The following is a 24262-nucleotide window of genomic DNA, read 5'->3' as shown; positions in this document are numbered from 1 at the left end:
GACCTTGAGCTCACAATCCTGAGTACTATGATCACAGGCATGTGCCAACCACACACCTTGCCCTGTTTCTAGCATTCTCTACAATGCACGTCTTTTTATTTTATGTGTGCATGTGTAGGTAGGCATGCATGCTGGTGGAGGACAGTGGCCGGGCTCAGGTGCTGTCGGAAGGCAGTGGCCAGCCTCAGGTGCTGGCTGCCTTGTTTTGACCTTGGATGGGTCTTTCACTAGCCTGGAGCTGGGTGAGAAGGCGGGGCTGGACAGTGAGCCCCAGGGACACCTCTCTTTCCATCTCCTTGGTAGATGGGACTTTACACGGCTCCTGGGACCTAACAAGTCCTTGCGCTTATGTGGCAAGCACTAACGAGCGCGGTATTTCCCCAGCCCTGCTCTTCTTCTGTGATAGGGACCCATGAAGCCTAGGCTGGCTACAAATTCACTATGTAACAAAAAATGACCTTTAACTTCTGATGTTCCTGCCAATTGTGGTGTGCTGGGATGTTAGTGGTGTGCGACCACACTCAGTTCATGTGGAGCTGGGGACCTGACCCAGGAACTCCATCCCTAGCCCTACACATTTATTCTTTTTGTTTGGTTTTTCGAGACAGGGTTTCTCTGTGTAGCCCTGGCTGTCCTGGCCTCACTTTGTAGACCATGTTGGCCTTGAACTCATAACGATCCTCCTGCCTCTGCCTCCCAAGTGCTGGGATTAAAGGCACCTGGCTTACCCATTATTCTTACAGCAATAAAATTTATTTCTAAAGGAAATAAAATCCCTACTTAGGCGAGGAAAGCAGGAGCTGAGTTCAGGGCCGGCCTGGGTAGTTTAGCTAGACTCTACCTCAAAATAAACCCTTAGGAAGGGGCTAGGAGATGGGAGTGTAGCCCAAGTCTAGGTCTACCCTAGTGTCAGTGAGGCCTTATATTTCAATTCCGTGTGTGTGTGTGTGTGTGTGTGTGTGTGTGTGTGTGTGTGTGTGTCACAACTATGCTCAGTGCCTAATCTCTCTCTCTCTCACGCACGCGTGCACGCACACACACACAAATACACCAGAAAACAACGTGGTAGTAGCATGTCCTTTATTCCCAGCATTCAGGAGGCAACTACAGGTTTGAGACCAGCCTGGTCTACATACTGAGTTCCTGGCCATCCAGAGCTACACAGAGAGACCCTATCTCAAAAAAACCAACCAACCATTAAACAAATAAATTTCTTGTTGCAATACAATGAGTCTGTGAAAGCAAGTATTGCTATGAATTCTAAAGTAGAAACTAGGAGGAATCCTCTTCAGTGTGTAGGAAGTTAGCAGCCATGAGACAGAAGCTGGTTACTGATGGCACAGTAGATGGAGGAGAATCAAGAGTTCCAGGCTAGGGCTGCAGATGGTTCAGTCGCTCTTACAGAGAACCCAGGTTCAATTCCTAGCACCCACACGGCAGCTTATAACCATGTACAACTCCGGTTCCAGGGGCCAACACCCTCAGAAGGTGTCAGACATACATCCAGGTAAAACACCCGTACACGCATTAAAAAAAAAAAAAAAAAGAAAGGAAAGAATGAGTTTCTGGCCAGCCTGGTGTTTCAAAAAAGACCAAACCAAACTAAGTAAACTTTATTTAGCTTCTCTAATTGATAAAAGCCCCGGAACGTGCTGCTATCTGCTGTCCTCTTCATCCTGGTGGAAAACAGCTTTCTCTTCAATACCGAGCGGCCAGCAGCCAAGAAACCTCCCAGAGCAAACACGGCGGGAAGCTGCCTGGGAAACTCCTAACCAAACGAAAAGGACGCTTCTGATTTCAAGTGTGTGTGTGTGTGTGTGTGTGTGTGTGTGCGCGCGCGTGCGCACACACACGTATGCGTGTGCACGAAAGAGCACACGTGTGTGAACAAACAAAACCAACCGACCGACAGTCCCAGCTCTCTAGAATAGTTAACAATGCTGAGTTCACCTTTCTCCTCCAGCACCGACCAGCAGTGAGCACCTGCTGGCCTGACTCAGTCCAGCGTGACAGAAGCAGAGTTCCTTCCACAACAAGCAACAGCCCCTAAAGACACTTCCGGCTGGCACAGCTGTGGGACTGCAGGGACAGCTAGCTGCAAGGTCGTTGTTTTCTCTCGTGCCTCTATCCCAGGCTTCCCAACAGGTGCACTTACCATTATTGTTGGCAATTAGTGTGACGAGAGTCTTCTTCGCACTGTCGCTGCCCTGTGCCCCACCGCTGACAGCAGCAGGTGTGGAGAGGGGCCCAGCAGCAGACGCATGGGCAGCAGGGGGCACTGGAGCTGACACTGGCTGCTGGCTCACAGAGACTGTGGGGAGGGAAGGCACAGTCACGTGGGGACAGGGACAAGGGACACTAAGGACTCTGCGTCTACTCCCTTCGGTCTTCATGCCCTCTCCTACTGCTGTGATAAACACCCTGACAGAAGCAGCACACGGGAGAATGGCTTCTCTGGCTCACAACCTCAGACCACAGCCATCCCTGTGGGGAACTCAGGGCTGCAGAGCTTGAAGCTGCTCATCACATCCTCCTGCTCGGCTCAGCTTACAGTGCAGACCCTGTTCTCCTCTTGGGGAACGGTGCCACTCAGATGGGTGGGCAGGACTTCTGACATCAGTTAATGAAGACATTTCTCCACAGATAGGTCCACAGGCCAATTTAGGCTCCGGTGAGTCTAGATTATGTCAATTTGACAAGTAAAACTAACCATCATACATTCTTTGTCTTGCATTTCCTGATTAACTAAGTTAGGTCACTGTGGGGCTGAGGGATGGGTCAACAGTTAAGAGTTCTGGCTTCCAGAGGACCCAGGTTCAATTCCCAGCATGCACATGGCACTACAACTGTCTGTAAATTCATTCCAAGGGATGCAGTGCCCTCTTCTGGCCTCTGTGTGCACCATATATGCATGTAGTACAGACATACATGCAGACAAAATACCCAAACATATTAATAAAAACAAAAACAAAACAAAAAAACTCAACAAAGTTAGGTCACTGACTCTGAATTAGACTCGAATGTTTGCCTTCTATGGCACTAGCGTATCCTCAGGACTCCCAGCCTTACCACCACCACTGCTGGTTATAAGCCTTCAAAACAAGCCATCTGTAAAACCTGCAATGTGTCCTTTTCAGCCTAAATCAATGGTATCTTCAGGTCTCATGGAAAGACAAAAACCAAACCAAACCAAACAGCAACTGTTGCTGTTTAGAAGAAAATCCCTACTTTTTGAATTCAGGGCAATCTAGAATTTACCCTAATCACTGATAAAATAGAAGGTTAACAAATCTTAATTTATAACCAGCCACTAAGACAGACACAAAGAGATCTGTTTTCGTCTCATAAAGGAAACAAAATTCAAGAAGAACAACAAGTGCATCTCAGTAGGGACACACAGCAGCTCTAATGCACCGCACGTTACAACCTGTCCTCGGGTGACTGTAGGGATGCACAGCAGCTCTAATGCACAGCACTTTACCACTTGTTCTCGGATGGCTGCTAAGAGGATATTTGATTAATTTATCCATTTCTCGATGTTTTGAGTGAATTAAATAGTATTTTACAAGCTTTATGAAGAATCAGGTACTCATATGCTACAGCATGAAAAAACGTAAGACCAACACCATAAAAAGGCAACCCTAGAACCGGGCAGTAGTGGCGCACGCCTTTAATCCCAGCACTCGGGAGGCAGAGGCAGGCAGATCTCTGTGAGTTCCAGGCCAACCTGGCCTACAAAGCAAGTCCAGGACGGCGCACGCACGCGCGCGCGCGCACACACACACACACACACACACAGAGGCAACTCTAGGTACACACATGCATGCAGATATTCATTCTTAATTTCTCAATCAATCTCTCTCCCCCCTCGCTGGCCTGGAACTCATGTACCTCTAACTTGAGGCACTCTGTCTCAAGCGTCCAAGAGTTAGGACTATAGTGGCTCTTGCTGCTTTCTTTCTTTCTTTCTTTTTTTGAGACGAGGTCCCATGCGTCCCAGAGTGGTTTCAAACCTGCTGTGTAGCTGACACGCCCTTGTTTGTGATCTTCCTGCCTCCACCTCCACTGCTAAGATGCCAGGTACTATCACATCCCTAGCGTAAGAGCCAGGCAAACACTACATATCTGAGCGACACTGCAGCCCTCTCTCTGGACTCCTAAACTCCTTCTCTGTATCACACACTGTTAACAATCTGACAGAATTAACAGAACCAATTTAAGAACAAAGGAGCAATAGGTACTTGGAGGAGTTTTATCCACTGAATTGTAGTCTTCCACTACAGAGTCCTCAATGACGTCACTGATCTTCTGCCACGGCTCCAGTTCTTCCTCCTCACATTCCATAAACAGGTCGGTGTCCGCCATGCTATGAGAAAGATAAAGTTAGTAAGATACTGATCCAGAATTGGAGAAATAGCTTTATACCAAATGTGAAATATATATTTGTTTAAAAGAGAGTCTCATTCTGTAAAATGGGATAGCTGGCTCCTGGGATGTTGCCCAAGCTCGTCTTTAAGTCATGGCCATCACCTTGCCCTGGCTTACGAACTGCAGTGACAAGGACAGGACTGCAGTGACAACAAGGACACGGTGACATATGTGCAGTGACAACAAGGACAGGGTGACCTATGTGCAGTGACAACAGGACAGAGTGACGTATGTGCAGTGACAACAGGACAGGGTGAGGTATGTGCAGGAACAACAGGACAGGGTGAGGTATGTGCAGTGACAACAGGACAGGGTGACGTATGTGCAGTGACAACAGGACAGGGTGACGTATGTGCAGTGACAACAAGGACAGGGTGACGTATGTGCAGTGACAACAAGGACAGGGTGACATATGTGCAGTGACAACAGGACAGGGTGACGTATGTGCAGTGACAACAAGGACAGGGTGACCTATGTGCAGTGACAAGGACAGGGTGAGGTATGTGCAGTGACAACAGGACAGGGTGACCTATGTGCAGTGACAACAAGGACAGGGTGACCTATGTGCAGTGACAACAGGACAGGGTGACGTATGTGCAGTGACAACAGGACAGGGTGACGTATGTGCAGTGACAACAAGGACAGGGTGACGTATGTGCAGTGACAACAAGGACAGGGTGACCTATGTGCAGTGACAACAGGACAGGGTGACGTATGTGCAGTGACAACAAGGACAGGGTGACATATGTGCAGTGACAACAAGGACAGGGTGACATATATGCAGTGACAAGGACAGGGTGACCTATGTGCAGTGACAACAAGGACAGGGTGACATATGTGCAGTGACAAGGACAGGGTGACCTATGTGCAGTGACAACAAAGACAGGGTGACATATGTGCAGTGACAAGGACAGGGTGACCTATGTGCAGTGACAACAGGACAGGGTGAGGTATGTGCAGGAACAACAGGACAGGGTGCCGTATGTGCAGTGACAACAAGGACAGGGTGAGGTATGTGCAGTGACAACAGGACAGGGTGAGGTATGTGCAGGAACAACAGGACAGGGTGAGGTATGTGCAGTGACAACAGGACAGGGTGACGTATGTGCAGTGACAACAGGACAGGGTGACGTATGTGCAGTGACAACAGGACAGGGTGAGGTATGTGCAGTGACAACAAGGACAGGGTGACGTATGTGCAGTGACAACAAGGACAGGGTGACGTATGTGCAGTGACAACAGGACAGGGTGACGTATGTGCAGTGACAACAAGGACAGGGTGACCTATGTGCAGTGACAAGGACAGGGTGAGGTATGTGCAGTGACAACAGGACAGGGTGACCTATGTGCAGTGACAACAAGGACAGGGTGACCTATGTGCAGTGACAACAGGACAGGGTGACATATGTGCAGTGACAACAGGACAGGGTGACGTATGTGCAGTGACAACAAGGACAGGGTGACATATGTGCAGTGACAAGGACAGGGTGACCTATGTGCAGTGACAACAAGGACAGGGTGACATATGTGCAGTGACAAGGACAGGGTGACCTATGTGCAGTGACAACAAGGACAGGGTGACATATGTGCAGTGACAAGGACAGGGTGACCTATGTGCAGTGACAACAGGACAGGGTGAGGTATGTGCAGTGACAAGGACAGGGTGCCGTATGTGCAGTGACAACAAGGACAGGGTGAGGTATGTGCAGTGACAACAGGACAGGGTGACGTATGTGCAGTGACAACAAGGACAGGGTGACCTATGTGCAGTGACAACAAGGACAGGGTGACGTATGTGCAGTGACAACAAGAACAGGGTGACGTATGTGCAGTGACAACAGGACAGGGTGACGTATGTGCAGTGACAACAAGGACAGGGTGAGGTATGTGCAGTGACAACAAGGACAGGGTGAGGTATGTGCAGTGACAACAAGGACAGGGTGACGTATGTGCAGTGACAACAAGGACAGGGTGAGGTATGTGCAGTGACAACAAGGACAGGGTGCCGTATGTGCAGTGACAACAGGACAGGGTGACGTATGTGCAGTGACAACAGGACAGGGTGACGTATGTGCAGTGACAACAAAGACAGGGTGAGGTATGTGCAGTGACAACAAGGACAGGGTGCCGTATGTGCAGTGACAACAGGACAGGGTGACGTATGTGCAGTGACAACAGGACAGGGTGACGTATGTGCAGTGACAACAAGGACAGGGTGAGGTATGTGCAGTGACAACAAGGACAGGGTGAGGTATGTGCAGTGACAACAAGGACAGGGTGAGGTATGTGCAGTGACAACAAGGACAGGGTGAGGTATGTGCAGTGACAACAAGGACAGGGTGCCGTATGTGCAGTGACAACAAGGACAGGGTGACGTATGTGCAGTGACAAGGACAGGGTGACCTATGTGCAGTGACAACAGGACAGGGTGACCTATGTGCAGTGACAACAAGGACAGGGTGACCTATGTGCAGTGACAACAGGACAGGGTGACCTATGTGCAGTGACAACAGGACAGGGTGACCTATGTGCAGTGACAAGGACAGGGTGACGTATGTGCAGTGACAACAAGGACAGGGTGAGGTACGTGCAGTGACAACAGGACAGGGTGCCGTATGTGCAGTGACAACAAGGACAGGTTGACGTACGTGCAGTGACAACAGGACAGGGTGAAGTATGTGCAGTGACAACAGGACAGGGTGACGTATGTGCAGTGACAAGGACAGGGTGACGTATGTGCAGTGACAAGGACAGGGTGACGTATGTGCAGTGACAAGGACAGGTTGACGTATGTGCAGTGACAACAGGACAGGGTGAGGTATGTGCAGTGACAAGGACAGGGTGACGTATGTGCAGTGACAACAGGACAGGGTGAGGTACGTGCAGTGACAACAAGGACAGGGACAGATCTGTTTTGTCCATTATAAACTGTTTCCCATAACTACTGATATTTTTTACTATTACATGATTCGCTTATTTAGTGTATATATGGACACAGGTACATGGGCCCCAGCACGTATGTGGAGGTTAGTGGACAACTTGCAAGAACTGATTCTCTCCACCACATAGGTGCCAGGAACCACACTAAGTTGGCAGGCTTTGACAGCAGCATGTTCATCTGCGGAGCCATCCAGCCAGCTCAACACTTTTTTGGGGGGAGGGGAGGACACAATCCTAATTGGTGTTGAACTTACGACGGCCTTGAACTCATGGAAAGCCACCTGCTTCAGTCTCCCAGGTGGAGAATTAAAGGCACATGCCAAAAATGGCATGCACTAAGTGACATGAAAGCTCAAAGGAGGCTAGAACATGGGGGTGGGCAGCAACGGCTGAAAGGGACAGGAGGGAAGAGCTAGGAAAGGACCCGAGTTCAGTCCCCAGAACCAACATACAAAACTAAACAAACCCAAACCAAAGAAACCAAACAAACAAAACACATGGTGAGGTACTTTTATCAAAGCCCTGGAGAAGGGAGAAGATGGGCAGATGCTGTGGTCTCGCTGACCAGCTCAGAGAGCAGCTCCATCAGTGAGGACCTTGTCTGTGGGAGGCAACCGAGGAAACACGTGACACCCACCTCAGGCCACACATATACTCACACACGCTCACAGCCTCTCCCCCTCTCATGCACACATTCTCTCTCTCTCACACACTCACTCACTCTCTCTCACACACACTCACTCAATTTCTCTCATACACTCTCTCACACACTCTCTCTCTCATACACACTCTCTCACAGACATGCATTACACAAACTTTGTTGGGAAATGCCACAGTGAAGCCCTGATGCTGTATTTTAAAGTAGCTAACGTGTATGCAGTGCTGCCAGCATGTGCAGCGCTCTCTAGCACACACACAAATTAAAGCTGTACTACAACAGTACTTAGTGAATGTGATACACAGGGCTTGGGTAGTGTTCTGTTTTGCTTTTGAGATACAGTCTCACTAGGTAGCCCTGGAAATTGATCTGTAGACCAGGCTGGCCTTAACCTCACAGAAATAGGACAGTATCTGCCTCCCAAGTTCCTGTCTGACTCAACTTAGTTTTTGTTGTTTTGTTTATGGTTTTTTTGGTTTGTTTTTTTTTTTCATTTTTTTCTCCTTTATTAATTTATTCTTGTTACATCATCTCAATGGTTATCCCATCCCTTGTATCCTCCCATTTTCCCCTTATTCCCCTCCCCTATGACTGTTCCTGAGGGGGATTACCTCCCCCTGTATATGTTCATAGGGTATCAAGTCTCTTCTTGGTAACCTGTGTTTATGTTTTTTTTGGTTGGTTGGCTGTTGGTTGGTTTGGTTTTTCTGAGACAAGCTTTCTCTATGCAGACCTGGCTGTCCTAGAACTCACTCTGTAGACCAGGCTGGCCTTGAACTCAAGAGACCCACCGCTACTAAGTACTGAGATTAAAGGTGTTTTCCTCCATGCCCAGCCTTGACTCGATACGTTTGTCATTAATACCATCTAGAGTCATAGGAAGAGTCTCAGTGAGGGGGGCTGGAGAGATGGCTCAGCAGTTAAAAGCACTGACTGCTCTTCCAGAGGTCCTGAGTTCAATTCCCAGCAACCACATGGAGGCTCACAAGCATCTATAATGTGATCTGATGCATACTGTATACATAATAAATAAATCTTTAAAAAAAAAATCTCAGTGAGGGACTGCCTACATTGGGTTAGCCTGTGTGCATGTCCTGGGAAACTTTTTTTTTACTTATTTTTTATTTCATTTTATGTATGAGTGTTTTGCCTGCACCGATGTCTGTGCATCACTTGTGTCTTGTACCCTAGGAGGCCAGAAGAAGGTGTCAGGTCCCCTAGAGCTAGAGTTACCGACTGTTTTGAGCCTCCAGGTGGGTGCTAGGAATTGGAACCCCAGAGCTCTGGAAGAGCAGCCAGTGTTCTTAACCACTGAGCCTCTCTCCCGCCCATGACTGGCTTCGTTAACTCACTAATAAGGGAAGACCCACCGTTCCCCAGACTTTGTAAGCACATAAGAGCTGAGGCAGCAGCAGTAAGAGCACAGGCTGTTCTCCCAGGGCCCAGGGCCCAGGACCCAGGTTCAGTTCCCAGCACCCACATGGCAGCTCACAACTGTCTGTGACTCCAGTCCCAATAGATCTGGCACCCTCTTGTAGACATATATGCAGGCAAAACACCAATGCAAGTAAGATAAAAACAAGTATGTCAGAAGCCGGGTGTGGTGGCACACGCCTGTAATCCCAGCACTCGGGAGGCAGAGGCAGGTGGATCACTGTGAGTTCGAGGCCAGCCTGGTCTACAAAGTGAGTCCAGGACAGCCAAGAGACCGTGTCTCGAAAAACCAAAAAAAAAAAGTATGTTAAAAAAGAAAGAAGGAAAGAAAGAAAGAAAGGTACAAGCGAGCCAGTGAAGGGGTATGTGTCCTGTCTTTCCTGTTCTTGACTGGGGTATGATGTGACTAGCCATTTAAGTTCCTGTCTCGACTTCCCTGAAATGACACTCAATAACCTGTAATTATAGGAAGAAATAAACCCTCTCCCACCTAAATGCATCTCTGAAAGATTTACTTTGTAGCTGGACATGGTGGCGCATGCCTGTAATCCCAGCACTCAGGGAGGCAGAAGCAGGAAGATCTCTATGAATTTGAGGCCAGCCTGGTCTACAAAACAAGGCCAGGACAGCCAGGACTACAAGGAAAACTGTGTCTCGAAAAACCAAACTAAACCAAAGAAAAAAACAAAGCGAGTCCAGGACAGCCAAGACTACACAGAGAAACCCTGTCTGGGGTGGGGGGGGGGGGGGAGAAGAAAATTTACTTTGTGTATATCAGGGGTCTTGCCTGCAATAGCACAGCATGTGTACCCGGTACCCACAGAGGTCTGAAGAGAAAGTCAGACCGCTTGGAACTGGAGTCATCATGGGTGACTAAACCATCACCTGAGTGCTGGGAACCAAAGCTAAGGCCTCTGCAAGAGCAGCAAGTGCTCTAAGCACTGAGCATCTCTCCAGCCCCTACAGCGCTTTCTTGTTTTGTTTTGAGACAGGGTTTCTCTGTGTAGCCCTGGCTGTCCTGGACTCGGTTTGTACACCAGGCTGGCCTCGAACTCAGAGATCCAACTGCCTCTGCCTCCCCAAGTGCTAGGATTATAGGAGTGCGCAGCCACGGCAGGCTCCCCAAGGTGCTTTATGCTGAAGGATTTCTTTATCACAACAGCAGGAATAAAGCTAGGGCTGGGATTACTGCCTCTGCCTTCAAATTTGCACCTAAGGTAAGACCCCACTTTTCACACTCCAGTCCTTCCTGTCTAGGATCCTGTAAACTGTCCCCAGGACCCTGAGGCTACTTTAATTTGCAAACACTGCCTACATTATGCACATCTTTCCAAAACAAAGCTTTTGTGTGTTTTTGTTTTGTTTTTTTTGAGACAGGGTTTCTCTGTGTAGCCCTGGCTGTCCTGGACTCCGTTTGTACACCAGGCTGGCCTCGAACTCAGAGATCCTCCTGCCTCCAACTCCCAAGTGCTGGGATTAAAGGCGTGCGCCACCACACCCAGCTTCAAAACAAAGCTTGTAAACTGTGCTACACAGTGCAGCTGGTGCTGTGCCTCCAGTATGAGCAGAGAAGGGGTCAGTTTGTCTTGAGCAAAAGTAATGTTATGCAAAAAAAAAAAAAAGAAAAGAAAAGAAAGTAATGTTATGCTCACTGCTCACACAAAGCCTTCATAGCAAAGGTTATCCATGTCCGCAAGAGTCTTAGAACTTTCTGTACCAAATCCACAAGCCTGTAACAGCAAAACAGAACAGCCAACCAAACCATTCTGTATATCAACGTATAAACTTGACAGCCATACTTTGGGCAACGCCCAATAGATGGCACTGTTGCCTTTGAAATTGTAAAACATCCCACAATACCTCCATGAGTCAGGGACAACCAGGAGCCCAGTTGGGAAACTCGTTTTTTAACTGCTAAGATGTTTACCTTGACTCTAGGGGGCTCCTAATCATCTGTTTAGTTATGCATGTCTCCTTAAACCAAAACCAAAGGGAAAGCTGAAGAGCAAACCATCTACAGAATTACTTAATTTTCTCATTCGCCTTAACGCACATAGACACTAGGCAACGCTAGCCAGAAACTGAATTCCAGGACCTGGAAAACAAAGCCATGGGCTGAGACAGCTCAGTAGGTAGAGACACTCTACACCCAGCCGACAGCCTGGCTGGCAGCCTCGGCACCACACGGTAGGAGGAGAGGAGAGCGCGCTCCCCAGCTGTCCTGACTGCCACAGGCACACTCCAACATGGGTCCTGTTTTGGGGGGGACAACTTTCAAGCAATTAAACGCTGTTTCGCCACTGCTCTTTGCTGTGTAACTTCATACTGTACAACCTTCATCCAGTCTAAAACCCAGAAAAGGGACAGTTACAGCAGCCTGGGCAGATGTCTAAAGGACACTATTTCAGAGGTGGCCAACTGAAAACAGTCACACGGATGCTAACCACGACACACACACAGCTTCCTTTTAAATAAGCAGAGCTGCCTGAAAAAAAAACGTGATCGTCATCCTACGCCTGTGGATAATTTAGCAGCATATCCTAAAAGGCTGGTCTTTTTTGTTTGTTTGTTTGTTTGTTTTTTCGAGACAGGGTCTCTCTGTGTAGCCTTGGCTGCCTTGGACTCACTTTGTAGACCAGGCTGGCCTCAAACTCACAGTGATCCGCCCACCTCTGCCTCCCGAGTGCTGGGATTACAGGCGTGCACCACCATGCCCAGCTTAAGGCTGGTCTTTTTATAGCAAGTATTTATATGCTTCCTCCCCTTCCTCTTTGCTTCCTCTAACACAAGATCTTGCTTTGTAGCTCCGAGCTGGTCTCAAATTTGCAATCCTTGTGCCTCCAACTCCAAACCCTTAGGCTTACAGACTGCACCACTGGGCCAGGCTAGAACTCCATTTCTTAAGACGCTCTACATAACTGAGATACATGTTTGGTTTTGTGAAATAATTAATTTAAATGACACAATTTTTCCAGCTGGTTATGTTGTTTCTCCCATGAAAAAGGCTGACTCTAAAACTAAAGAATGACTGGAAAAGCAAGATGCTCACATTTTAACTAGTTTGAAACAAGAAAAAAAAATTCCTTCACTTCTAAGTACTGCCAAGTAGCCAACACAATTAAAATCGTCAAAAATTTTTATTTATTTATTTTTATTTTTTTGGTTTTTCGAGACAGGGTTTCTCTGTGTGGCCTTGGCTGTCCTGGAGTAACTTTGTAGACCAGGCTAGCCTTGAACTCAGTGATCCACCAGCCTCTGGCTCCCGAGTGCTGGGACTAAAGGCATGCGCCACCACGCCCGGCTGGAAAATGTATTTCAAAATACTTGATTCTAGTCTAAGCTGGTATCTCAGAATGTGACCAATTCCTTTGACTTCAGCAAATCATTTAGGGTAAAAAGAGGCTGCAGGAGGTAGCAACATAAATGAAATACTTGTTGAACTTTAAAATTAGCAACCTTCTTGTATTGCAGTTTATCTTCAGGGCTGGGTGATAACTGAGCAGAGGTCAGCAGAGGAGAGAGGGAGACAAGAGGGCCCCTGGGAGTGCTGGCCAGCCCACCTCCCCCTCAGGTGAGGGCCCTTGCCCCTGGGCCTGGTTCGAAGGCCGGTGTTAAAGAGTGTAGAATGCTCTTCCCGAGCACTCTAGTTCTGTCTTTGAGATCCAATGCTGTCCCCTTGGTGGGCACCTGACTGTGCGTCCACCCACACAGACACACATACACACACAGCTCCTTTTGTTATTTTTTAATGAACGGTGGTATCACCTCGGAAACACAGCTAAGGTTGTCTTTTACACACATGCACATATACAAACAAGCACACATGTCCACACCAAAAGAAAAGGAAAAACTCTTGAGTGATATGATACAATGACAATGAAAATTCAAGAAAGAAAACAAGCATTCCTTTCAATGGCCACGGAGTAGACGCTCCCACTGTTCTACGATTTGTTGTTTCCCTTTGCTCTTGGACAGGGGCTCATTCTGCAGTCCTGGCTGCTGTCCTAGACCAACCAAGCTACCCTTAACTCACAAACCACTCCCCCGACTCTACGTCAGGAGTGCTGGGATTAAAGGTGTGCACCACTACACCTGGCACTATATTTTATTTTAAAATAAAGTATTATCAAATATGCAGCATGAAAAACGTTACAAATATTGCCAAGAGGTACAGGCATATGTCATTAACCCCAGCAGTTGGGAGGCAGAGGCAGTCAAATCTCTTGAGTTCAAGACCAGCTACAGAGCGAGTTTCAGGACAGCCAGGGCTACACAGAGAAACCACCCTACTCTTAAAAAAAGAAAAAAAAGATGGAGGGAGAGAGAGAAAGTAAAAATATTATTGCTGGACACATGGCTCATGCCTGTAATCCCAGCACTCAGGGAAGCAGAGGCAGGCAGACCTCTGTGAGCTCGAGGGCAGCCTGGTCTACAAAGTGAGTCTAGGACAGCCAGGCCAGAGCTACACAGAGAAACCCTGTCTCCAAAAACCAACCCAAACCAAAGAAGAAAAAGAAAGTACAAATATGTCTAAAACATCATCCCCCTTACATTTAAAAACCTTTCTATGCCAACCGGTTATTGGGGTGGGGGTGCGGGGTCCGTGTACATAGAGGGAACACAGTTGGACAGGGTCTACGTTGACACTGCCCTGGATCCAGGAAGTCCTTGAACCTGTGACCCACGTCAACTCAAAGAAAAATTCCATACCCACAGTATGTATATCTTCTGGAACCTTAAAGGAAAATCTTACTTGAAACGCCCCCTTCTAGCAAGTAAGCACATGACTCAGGAGCTGCTCTCCTTTATGTGTGTTATATGCAGATGTGCATGTGTGTCTGTTTCTGTTCAAGTATGTGTAGGTGTCATCCTTAGGAATGTCACCTACTTCCTTCCAGACAGTCTCTCAATGGCCTGGGGATCAACAATGAGGCGACACGGGCTGGCTTCGGGCCCCAGGGCTCCCCCTGGTGGCTCCAGCCACACCCCCAGCTCCCTCGGATCCACTTCCTCGCCCTGCTTTCCTTCTTGTGCCATCGCTGTGTGCGTTCTCTCTCCTTTCCGCAACAAGCTACCTGGACTGTTGCCATCCTTTATACATAGTTGTACATTCGTGGTTGGGCTGGCTCCGTGGTAAAGAGCACGTGTTGCTCTTGCACAAGACCCTGGTTCAATCCCAGCACCCACACGGAGCTTGCACCCATCTGTCACTCCAGTCCCAAGTCGCGCCCTCTTCTGATCTTTGAGGGCACTAGACATGCATGTGGTGGTGCACCTGGGTGCAAGGAGGCAAAACACTTGATACATTAAGAAAACAAAAAACCAATATACATTTTAAACATATCATGCTTTTTGTTATCTTTCCATTTTAAAAATTAATTTTAAATTTGTGTATGAGTGTTTTAACTAAAATCCCATGGGCACCAGAGCCTCGGGACTAGAGTTACAGATGGTTGTGAGCTACCATGCCGGTGCTAGAAATCAAACCCAGGTCCTCAGGAAGAGCAGCCAGTACTCTCAACTGCTGAGCCATCTCCAGCCCATTTTTATTTTATTTTAATTATTATTATTGTGTGGGTACTCTGAAGAATCGTACCCATGTAGAGGTTAGAAAACTTTGCGCAAACTATCTGTCTTAGCCAGCAGGATACTGTCTGATCACCACAAAGATATCAAATAAAACTAAACTTGAGCCAATGAGATGGCCTAGCAAAGGTGCCTGCCACCAAATCAGAAGACCTGAGTTCAATCCTCAGGACACACAGTGTGGAAGAGGAAAAAGGACTTTCTCAAATTGCCCTCTGACCTCCACACATACTGCACACAAAATAAAATATAATAAAAAGTTTTAAAACTATTGCTAGCAGCCGGATGTGGTAGTGCACGCCTTTAATCCCAGCACTCGGGAGGCAGAGGCAGGGGGATTGTAGTGAGTTTGAGACCAGCCTGTTCTACAAAGCAAGTCCAGGACAGCCAAGGCTACATAGAGAAACCTTGCCTCAAGAAACCAAAATCCAAAACCAACCAACCAAACAAACAAAAACTATTGCTAGCAAAAATGGCTGGGGAGAAAATTCAGCATTAAGAGCAAACATTAGTTGGGTGGTGGTGGCGCACACCTTTAATCCCAGCAGTTGGGAGGCAGAGGCAGGTGGGCCTCCATGAGTTCAAGACCAGCCTGGTCTACAGGGAGAGTTCCAGGACAGCCAGAGCTGTTACACAGAGAAACCTTGTTTTGAAAAACCAAAAATAAATAAATAAATAAATTAATTAATTAAAAAAATTTAACCTTGTAGAGGACCCAAACCCAGTTCCCAGGCCCCATCATCAGGAAGTTTACAACTTCATCTAACTCCAGCTCCAAAGCAGCCCCATGTCTTTAGCATCCATGGACGCCTGCACTCACATGTGTACAACACACACACAAACACACACTTCAAAATATAAGAAAATCTGTTTTGTAAAAAAGGTTTATATACACCCTGACTTTGTCTTTTCCTTTTCCCTCCATTCCTCCTGTACTATGAGGAAGTGAGATAAATCTAGAAATGCCCTACAGAAGTGATCCGTGAAAGGACAGACAGGCTTATGAGCTAAATCTACAGGAAAATAACCAGAAACGCGGAGTATGGGACAGTCTATAAAACACTAAGACCGCCTCTTTGAAAATGTCAGTGTCACAAACAGGTGGCAGTGAGGAAGACACCACACTAGAAGAGGCTGAAAACACAGAAGCAGATGAAACACACAAACCTCCGCTGGGTCTTGGCTCATCAGAGGGCTGTGAGAGGCACTGTGGAACCAAGTGACAGCAAAGGCCTCTAAGCCTAGTGACTGGAAGGCGGAGGCAGGGGAACCACATGTTAAAGGCTAAACACAGAGCTAAGGCTCCGTGAGATTCTGACCCTCAAAAACAAACCAAGGGCTGGGGAGACAGCGCGGCAGCTGTGGAGTTCAACGTAGCTCACGGCCACCCCACCTCCAGCCGTAGAGCCTTGGCCCCTTTCTTCAAGCCTTGGTGGGTATCCAAGCATGTGGCACATCCACGTGCACAAATAAAAAATATGGCTTTAAAAAGATATTTGGGGAACAGTTGGACTATTTTAATAAGACTATACACTGGCCAGGTGGTGGTGGCACACACCTTTAATCCCAGCACTCGGGAGCAGAGGCAGGTGGATCACTGTGAGTTCAAGGCCAGCCTGGTCTACAAAGTGAGTCCAGGACAGCCAAGGCTACAGAGAAACCCTGCCTCGAAAAACAAAAACAAAAAACAAAAAACAACAAAAAAAAGACTATACACTGGAAGACATTCCAGAATTTATTTTATTATATAATGGTATTATTGTTACACAGGATAAAGTACTTATTCTTGGCAAATACATAAGTAATAATTGGACCTAATAAGTGGAAATGTCAGAAATGTGACTTTAATATGATTTAACAGATATTTTAGCCTTTGTATAGCAATTTGTCAACTTTTCACATCTGGCACGGGATAAAATATTAAAGTCACTGTTGTCGAGGTCACATACAGGTCCCTGGTAGGTGTCAACTTGCATTCTTCAACCTTCTCTACATGCATGGAATGAGGCTGGGTGTAGTAGCACATGCCTGTAATCCCAGCACTCCAGAGGCACAGGCATGCAGATCTCTATGAGTTCAAGGCCAGCCTGGTCTACAAATCAAGTTCCAAATGAGCCAGGGCTACATAGAAAGACTTTGTCTCAAGAAGAAAAAAAAAAAAGGCCAGGCAGTGGTGCACGATGCTTTTAATCCTAGCACTTGGGAGGCAGAGGCAGGGGGATCGCTGTGAGTTCAAGGCCAGCCTGGTCTACAAAGCGAGTCCAGGACAGCCAAGGTGATACAGGAAAACCCTGTCTCAAAAAAATAAACCAAAAAAGAAAAAAGAAAGGGGAAAAAAGGGGGCAGGATAAGGAGACTACTACCTGTATCTTTCTAGCTAGTAACAATTTTCGCTGAATTTTTTAATTTTTTCTAGAAGAAATTATCATGAGGCTTATACATATGCATTTCTCAGACACTAAAAAATAATCAAGAACTCAGAAATGGGGGATGTTAAAAAATGAATGCTAGGTAGAGTCTATAGGCCAACAAAGACATACTGTGTGATACGCTGTCATGCATTAATCCATAATTAACATCTTGGCAAACTGGCTGGCTTCTGTATTTCACAGTAATAACTTTACTGGCAACACAGTTTTTATGCAGTGAATGGGCTTTATTTAACAATGCAGTTCACACGGTCTTATCTTTGGCACTCATGCGCCATGTGCCTAGCATGTGCCGGGCCTTCATTTCAATGCTCAGCACTGTATATATATATTTAATGCTCACTGGCGTAACTTTTATTTTGGCTGGTTCTCTTTACTTCTGTAAAAATGAAAACAAATAAAAATCTGCTTATGTGTACATGAGTGCAGATGCACATGCTTCTGTGTGTGCTTCTGTGTACGTGAGTGCAGGTGCACATGCTTCTGTGTGTGCTTATGTGTACATGAGTGCAGGTGCACATGCTTCTGTGTGTGCTTATGTGTACGTGAGTGCAGGTGCACATGCTTCTGTGTGTGCGGGGGCCAGGTCCTCTTCTATCACTGTCCCCAAACCTGGAGCAGCATCTTAGCCCTGCAGATGCTTCTGTCTCCACTATCAGCAAAGCTGGGGTTACAGGTTTGCATAGGCTGCCCAGCTTGTTAAGGGGACTCAGTTAGGATCTGAGCTGTGGTCCTCAAGATTTCAGTACAAACCCTCAACTGCTGCGCCACCTCTCCAGGCCCTGTCCTCACATATTTTTACTCCTGACGCTGATTACATGGACAACAGAGTTATGTCCACTTGCCAAACGGCGTTTGATCATGCAGTACTTTTTTAAGATCTCATGCACAGTGTAATCTCCCTCCTCCCCTCGATTTTGAGGCTCTCTCCAGGGAGCCTGGAGCTCACCCTGCCTCGGCCCCCTCACTGGCATTACCAGCATGCAGCACCACACTCAGTTACATTTGTAAAGTCAGTTAGTAACTATGGCTATTTTTTTTTTTTTTTAAGTTTTTCACGTCCTGGGAAGATGTTAAATCTCAAACTGTTAAGCATTTTATCGATCTAATTTTCCTATAATTCTATCACTGGACACAAATGTCCATTGTTTTCCTAGTACGACAAAAGTCACTGCCCTCATTTTCCAGAAGAAACACTGATGCGTCAGGTGCAGTCTGTCAGCTACCCTCTCAGGGAAAGTGCATCTCTGTGGAACAACAGCTAACAGCAACCCAACCCCACAAATGCCTTTCCTTACGACAACAATCCCACCTCCAAACAGCAGTGGTGTTACCTTCATAGAATAGTGCTGTGACTGATACAGGGTGCTCAACCATTTTCTGATTGAATCTGAGGCCTCCTTCACAGGAGGGAATTTATATCTCGTACTTAAATCTCATCAAAAGCTTGTGGTGAGGAGGTCACAGATCTAGTGGGGACGCCACCACTGGACATTACATGCCCATCAAGTGACCTCCCACTCTGAATGTTCGTGCCCATGGTGCTGCTGTCAGCCTCGGCGGGAGAAGCGTCTTTCTGCAGCGTTTCACCAGGGACTCATCACTGGCAGAGCTGAGCATACGAGGCTATAGGAGTTCTGCGTGGAGCTTCTCTACGGCCACTCCAAGGCTCAGGGCGCATCACGGAGAGGAAGCAGCAAGAATGCTAAGAGGTGGGCTGGAGAGATGGCTCAGAAGTTAAGGGCACTGCCACTTCTCCCAAAGGTCCTGAGTTCAATTCCCAGCAACCACAGGGTGGCTCACAACCCTCTATAATGAGATCTGGTATGTTCTTCTGGCCTGCAGGCATACATGTAAGCAGAATACTGCATAAATAATAAATAAATATTAAAAAAAAAAAAAAAAGAACGCTAAGAGCTGAAGAACAGCAGAGTGCGCTCAGGAGCAGACACGCACGCACACTCTTGAACGCACTGCGACTGCTGCACAAACCCATGCAACCACGTCACACGCCACCATGGAAGGACCTACAGCAGTTCATGGTTGTCAGGGTAAGAAGAGACATCTCCTTCAGGGTAAGTTGCACAAAAACAGTAGGGAGTTTGAGGGAGGGTAATGTGGTGTGAATATAATGAAAATACACTATATACACACGTAAACATGTCATAATGAAACAATACTCATGTTAACGAATACATGTTAGTGAAAAACTTTAAAAACACCTCCACAGAGGCTGGAGAGAAGGCTCAGCCATTAATAGCACCTGAGTTCAACTCCCAGCAACATAGTGGCTCACAACCATCTATAGTGGGGCCCAATGCCCTCTTCTGGCGTGCAGGTCTACATGCAGACAGGGCATTAATAAACATGAAATACATAAATCTTAAAAAGCAAAACAAAAAAAAACCCTCCATAGGCAATATAAATGCTTTATATATGCCTTTCACTTTCTTATTTTTGTTTTTTCGAGACAGGATTTCCCTGTGTAGCCCAGGCTGGCCTCGATCTCACAGCGATCCTCCTGCCTCTGCCTCCTGAGTGTTGGGATTATAGGCTGTGCCACAGCATCCAGCCATGCCTTTCACCTTTTACTAGATTCTTAGAAGTTAAAGACTCCAAAGCTGCAGTCTAATAATAAGAGCAGCCTCATGACAAGCCGCCACGCTCTGTCAGCGACAGTAGGTACACAAGAACTAGTGTGCTTTACCTAGCTAGCTTTTGCTTGCTTTACCTAGCTTCGCTTTTGCTTGCTTTACCTAACTTCGCTTTTGGGTCACCAGTGCAAAAGTCATGGAAGAAGGGGAAAGGCTTTACTTATAATTCTGAAAAGTTACGGTCTCAAAACATCCCTGAAAGGGTCTGAGGGTACCCCTGGGATCCGCGAACCACCATGTGGAACTGCTTTCCTGGATTAGACCCTCTGTTCCACACAGGAGCGGCAACTCTCAAGCCCGTGTTCACGCTCAAAAATCCATTCTATTTTTGTTATTTCAGTTTGACATACTCTACCAATATAGGAAAAAGAAAAGAAATCAAGGGCACAATCTAATTTCATTTATTTATTTAGTTAGTTTTTTTGAGACAGGGTTTCTCTATGTAGTCTTGGCTGTCCTGGAACTCGAACTTATGTAGACCAGGCTAGCCTCGAACTCAAAGACCTCTTGCCTCTGCCCCCCCCCCAGTGCTGGGAGTAAGTCATGCTCCACCACGATCTTGCTCAATCTAATTGTTTTAACATTATATTTTGACCGCCTTTCCACAGAACCAGTAATTTCTAATGCACCAATTATCTTAGTTAAAGGTTGCCCATTATAGAAATGATACCAGCCCTCCACACATAAAAAAGCCTTTCAGGCACAAAGTACTTGAGTTTCACGTTTAATAACCAAGTAAGTCGCCCCCAGGCTCCCACTTCCAGAACACGGAAGGGGGCTTGGAAGTCACGGCGGAAGCGGCGACAGGCCCCCTCCCTTTCCCCTTCACCTGGGCAAACTCCTCTAAAACCACGTTTCTGTGGCGTTTTGTGCTGCAAAGGGAGGCGAACAGAAGTGTGAAGAAAAGGGCTACCCTCTGCACTGTTATAAAACACTACAATTCGATCTCCATTTCCTCCTAGGGAACGCAAGGGTCAACAGAGACCCAGCCTCTTTTTTTTTTCCTGCTTAAGATAAGTGAGACTAGAAACGTGCAGTGTTGCTGACAGTTTGCAGGAATTCAACAACCCGAGACAGGAAACCAGGACCACGGGCAAGAAACGAAGGGGAAAGCAGGTGGATCGATGACATTTACTCTTTTTCAGTAGGTGCTGGAAATCTCAAGAAAATAGTCCTTGGGCTAAACATGGCGTCCACAGCGGCAGGACATAATCACCAGAAAATAGATTCTGCCCCATCCCATTCTGTAAATCACGGCGCCATCCTTGCATGAATTTGGGGGCCCGAGGGAGGAGACTCCGTCAACTAGCTGCAGAGGCCCGGGATGTCCTCGCAGCTGGAGCGGGATTACATAACGGGGGGGGGGGGGGTGGAGGGGGGAACCGGCAGAGCAATCACTCGCTTCCCTCCTCCCCGCTCAAAACCAGGGCTCACGCCTCCGCGCGTGGGCGGGGTGGAGGGGGTGGGAGAGCGGCGGGAACCCCGGGTTCGACCGCTCCGCAGCTGCCGGCCCCGCTCGGCCCCCGCACCCCGAGCTCCATCCCCAGCCGCCCGCGCCGCCCACTCCTCCCGAGACGCTCGCGCCCGGCGTGCTCGTGGACGTCGGCGGTGCGCGGCCGTGGGGGCTTGGAGCGCGCGCGGCCCCCGCCCGAGGGGGGCGAGGGGAGCGGGGGGGGGGGGTGAGCGGGGGGATGGGTGGGCGGCGGGGCATCCCGGGGGCCTCGGGCCGGCGGTGGCCCGGGGCGCGCAGCTCCGTGGCCGGGGCGCACGCGCACGCGCACACACACACACACATACACACTCGCGCGCACACGCCGCGCCCCACGGCCGCCGCCGCCGCCACTCGGGGACCGCGCGGGCGCGCGCCCGGCCCCTCCCCCCTCCCAGCCCGCGAGCGCGAGCGCGCGTTTCCCCACCACCACCATCATCCCCTACCCACCCCCCCCACCCACCCACCCCTCAATCCCTGTTCTCATTGTCTCGCTTCGGAACGCCTCGCCCAGCGAAAAGATAACGGAACCCCCGGGAGAAGGGGGTGGGGAGCGCCGGGGCTCGCCCGCTCACTCACCTCCCGTGGTCGCCGCCGCCGGTAGTCTGACCCGAGGAAGGCGCCGTCGCCTTAAAGGGACCTTGCACCCGGCGCCGGGAGGAGTAGGGGGTGGGAGCAGGGGAGGGGACGGGGGTTCGGGGGAAGGGAAGGGGGGGGGAAGACGGAGACAGGGAACCGTTGAAAGCTCCTCTCCCCGAGGGTGAAAGGAAGCCTCCCTCGGGTTCGAGTGATTGGGGTGGATTTTTTCCCCCGAGGGGGGCGGGGAGGGGGGCCCCGAGGGAGGGGGTGGGGGGGGCAAGGAATGCGGCTCCGTGTACGGGAGCTGGCGCGGGGGAAGAGAGACTTCGACTCCCCCCTCCGACCCTCTCGCCCTGCGGAGGGATACCTCTCGTCACTTCCGCCCTCCCCTCTTTGCGCTCTTCCGACTGGCTGGGCGGCGTCGCTACGTCATCGATCAGCCTAACCCTTGTCCGGGCTTCTTTTCTAGTCAAGTTTGTCTGGGCCTGCAAATAAATAAATAAAAAAGATTTCATGGAGAAAAGAATAATTAGCCTCACAAACACCACCCAGATTTTGCTGAGAAAAATGGCATGCCCAAAGAAAATATCTCCCAGTTTACTTTCTTAAGACTTTTCCAGACCAATTTGGACTTTTCCCCACTTTCCACTCAAGGTTTATATTCCCAATTCAAGAGAACTCCATGCCACAAGCAAGATGGTGAGTCCCATTGGCACCAACAATTGTCGTTGCCACTAAGAGCAAGATCGCACTCCTCTTTAAGACACGCTGGTTGGGGTAGCCTTTTGTAATGGCGCCCTTGTCTAAATGAAACACTTTCTTGGTTTTGAGTTTTGTTCTTTGTTTATCGGTTTTGTTGTTGTTGTTGTTGTTGAAGCAGGGTCTTTCTACAGAGCCCTGGCTGTCCTGGAACACACCATGGAGACCAGGCCGACCTCGACCTGCCTCTGCTTCCCAGGTGCTAGACCTAAAGGGATTCATCTCCACACCTACCTAATGAAAGATTTTTAAAACCAGTTGTATCAATCTCCTCTGGATTCTGGGGAGAGACCCCTTGTGATTGATTAGCAAGGTTACTCTTCTGATGGGAAGTTCTTCAAAACCATTGTGAGAAGTCTCAAAAGCAGTCCCCAATCTCAGAAACCAGAGCTTCCACGGCCCTGTTAGATTGGTGCAAATAAGTTGATTAATCCACTCAAAACTATTTACCACTTTCCACACAGACAAAAACTGACTTCTGATGGCTAAGAAGTTTTGTACTTTATTGTGTCCTGAAAAGATAAAAATTTATTACTTTCCTTGGGTATTTGAGAATGATCTTTAAGCCATCCATTGATACTTGTTCCAAACTAAATTCTAAATAAAGGCTCTTGGTGCAGGGACGGGCAGGTGGAGATCCATATTTACACCTTTGAATGTATTTTTTCCCAAACTACCAATCAGTCACTTTCTGCCAATGAAAGATAGCTCAACAAATCGTGCCATGTTTTGTTGACCACAAAAACCATTATCACATCATGCTGGAGACGGACCGTGTGCCGTTGATGTACCATTATTTCATTCCATATTTATTGCCTATGCTTCATGTTCCAAACACTGTTCTTGGAGCTAGGAATACAGTAACCAAGTCCCTGGTGCTGGGGAGATGCCTCGTTGGATAAGAGCTGTCCTAGCTCTTACAGACCAGAGTTCAGTGCCCAGGATCCTATCCTCCTGCTCCGGTGGATCCAGTGCCCTCCTCCGGCTGGATGGGTGTCTACACTCAAATGCATGCACCCCCACACCTCCCTCCCACATATATATAATTAAAAATAAAATCATAAAAGATAAAGTTTTCACTTAAAACATAAAAACAGAGAAAAACAAAACCCCTAAATATGTGAAACTTACACTCTACCACGGAAGAGACAGGAAATATACACATAATAAAACAGGCGTGGTGACGCACACCTGTAATCCCAGCACTTAGGAGGCAGAGGCAGGCAGATCTCTGTGAGTTCGAGGCCAGCCTGGTCTACAAAGTGAGTTCCAGGACAGCCAAAGCTACACAAAAAAACCCTGTCTC

General features: G+C 48.1%; 1 protein-coding gene across 7 annotated transcripts in view; it reads right to left on the bottom strand.

The window, feature by feature from the left end:
• The window catches only part of POGZ (pogo transposable element derived with ZNF domain), a 49149-nt gene extending 26608 nt beyond the window's left edge, over positions 1 to 22541 (bottom strand). For 2 of the 7 annotated variants that reach the window (XM_084769204.1, XM_084769207.1), the window contains exons 1-3: positions 22198 to 22540; positions 4242 to 4366; positions 2156 to 2311 (exon numbers count right to left, since the gene is read on the bottom strand). In XM_084769204.1, coding sequence (XP_084625330.1) covers positions 2156 to 2311; positions 4242 to 4365 — 280 coding nt within the window. In that variant the 5' untranslated portion in view covers position 4366; positions 22198 to 22540. Of the gene's footprint in view, positions 1 to 2155; positions 2312 to 4241; positions 4367 to 22197 lie in introns of all 7 variants that reach the window. The other 5 variants (XM_084769203.1, XM_084769209.1, XM_084769206.1 and 2 more) reach the window with 3 other exon arrangements.
• Between the last annotated feature and the right edge of the window lie 1721 nt (positions 22542 to 24262).

Source organism: Acomys minous (genome assembly GCF_964271855.1).
Source record: "Acomys minous genome assembly, chromosome: 19".
NCBI classification, from domain to species: Eukaryota; Metazoa; Chordata; class Mammalia; order Rodentia; family Muridae; genus Acomys; species Acomys minous.
Note: the sequence above shows the minus strand (reverse complement) of the source record. Positions and strands in the feature narration are given on the sequence as shown.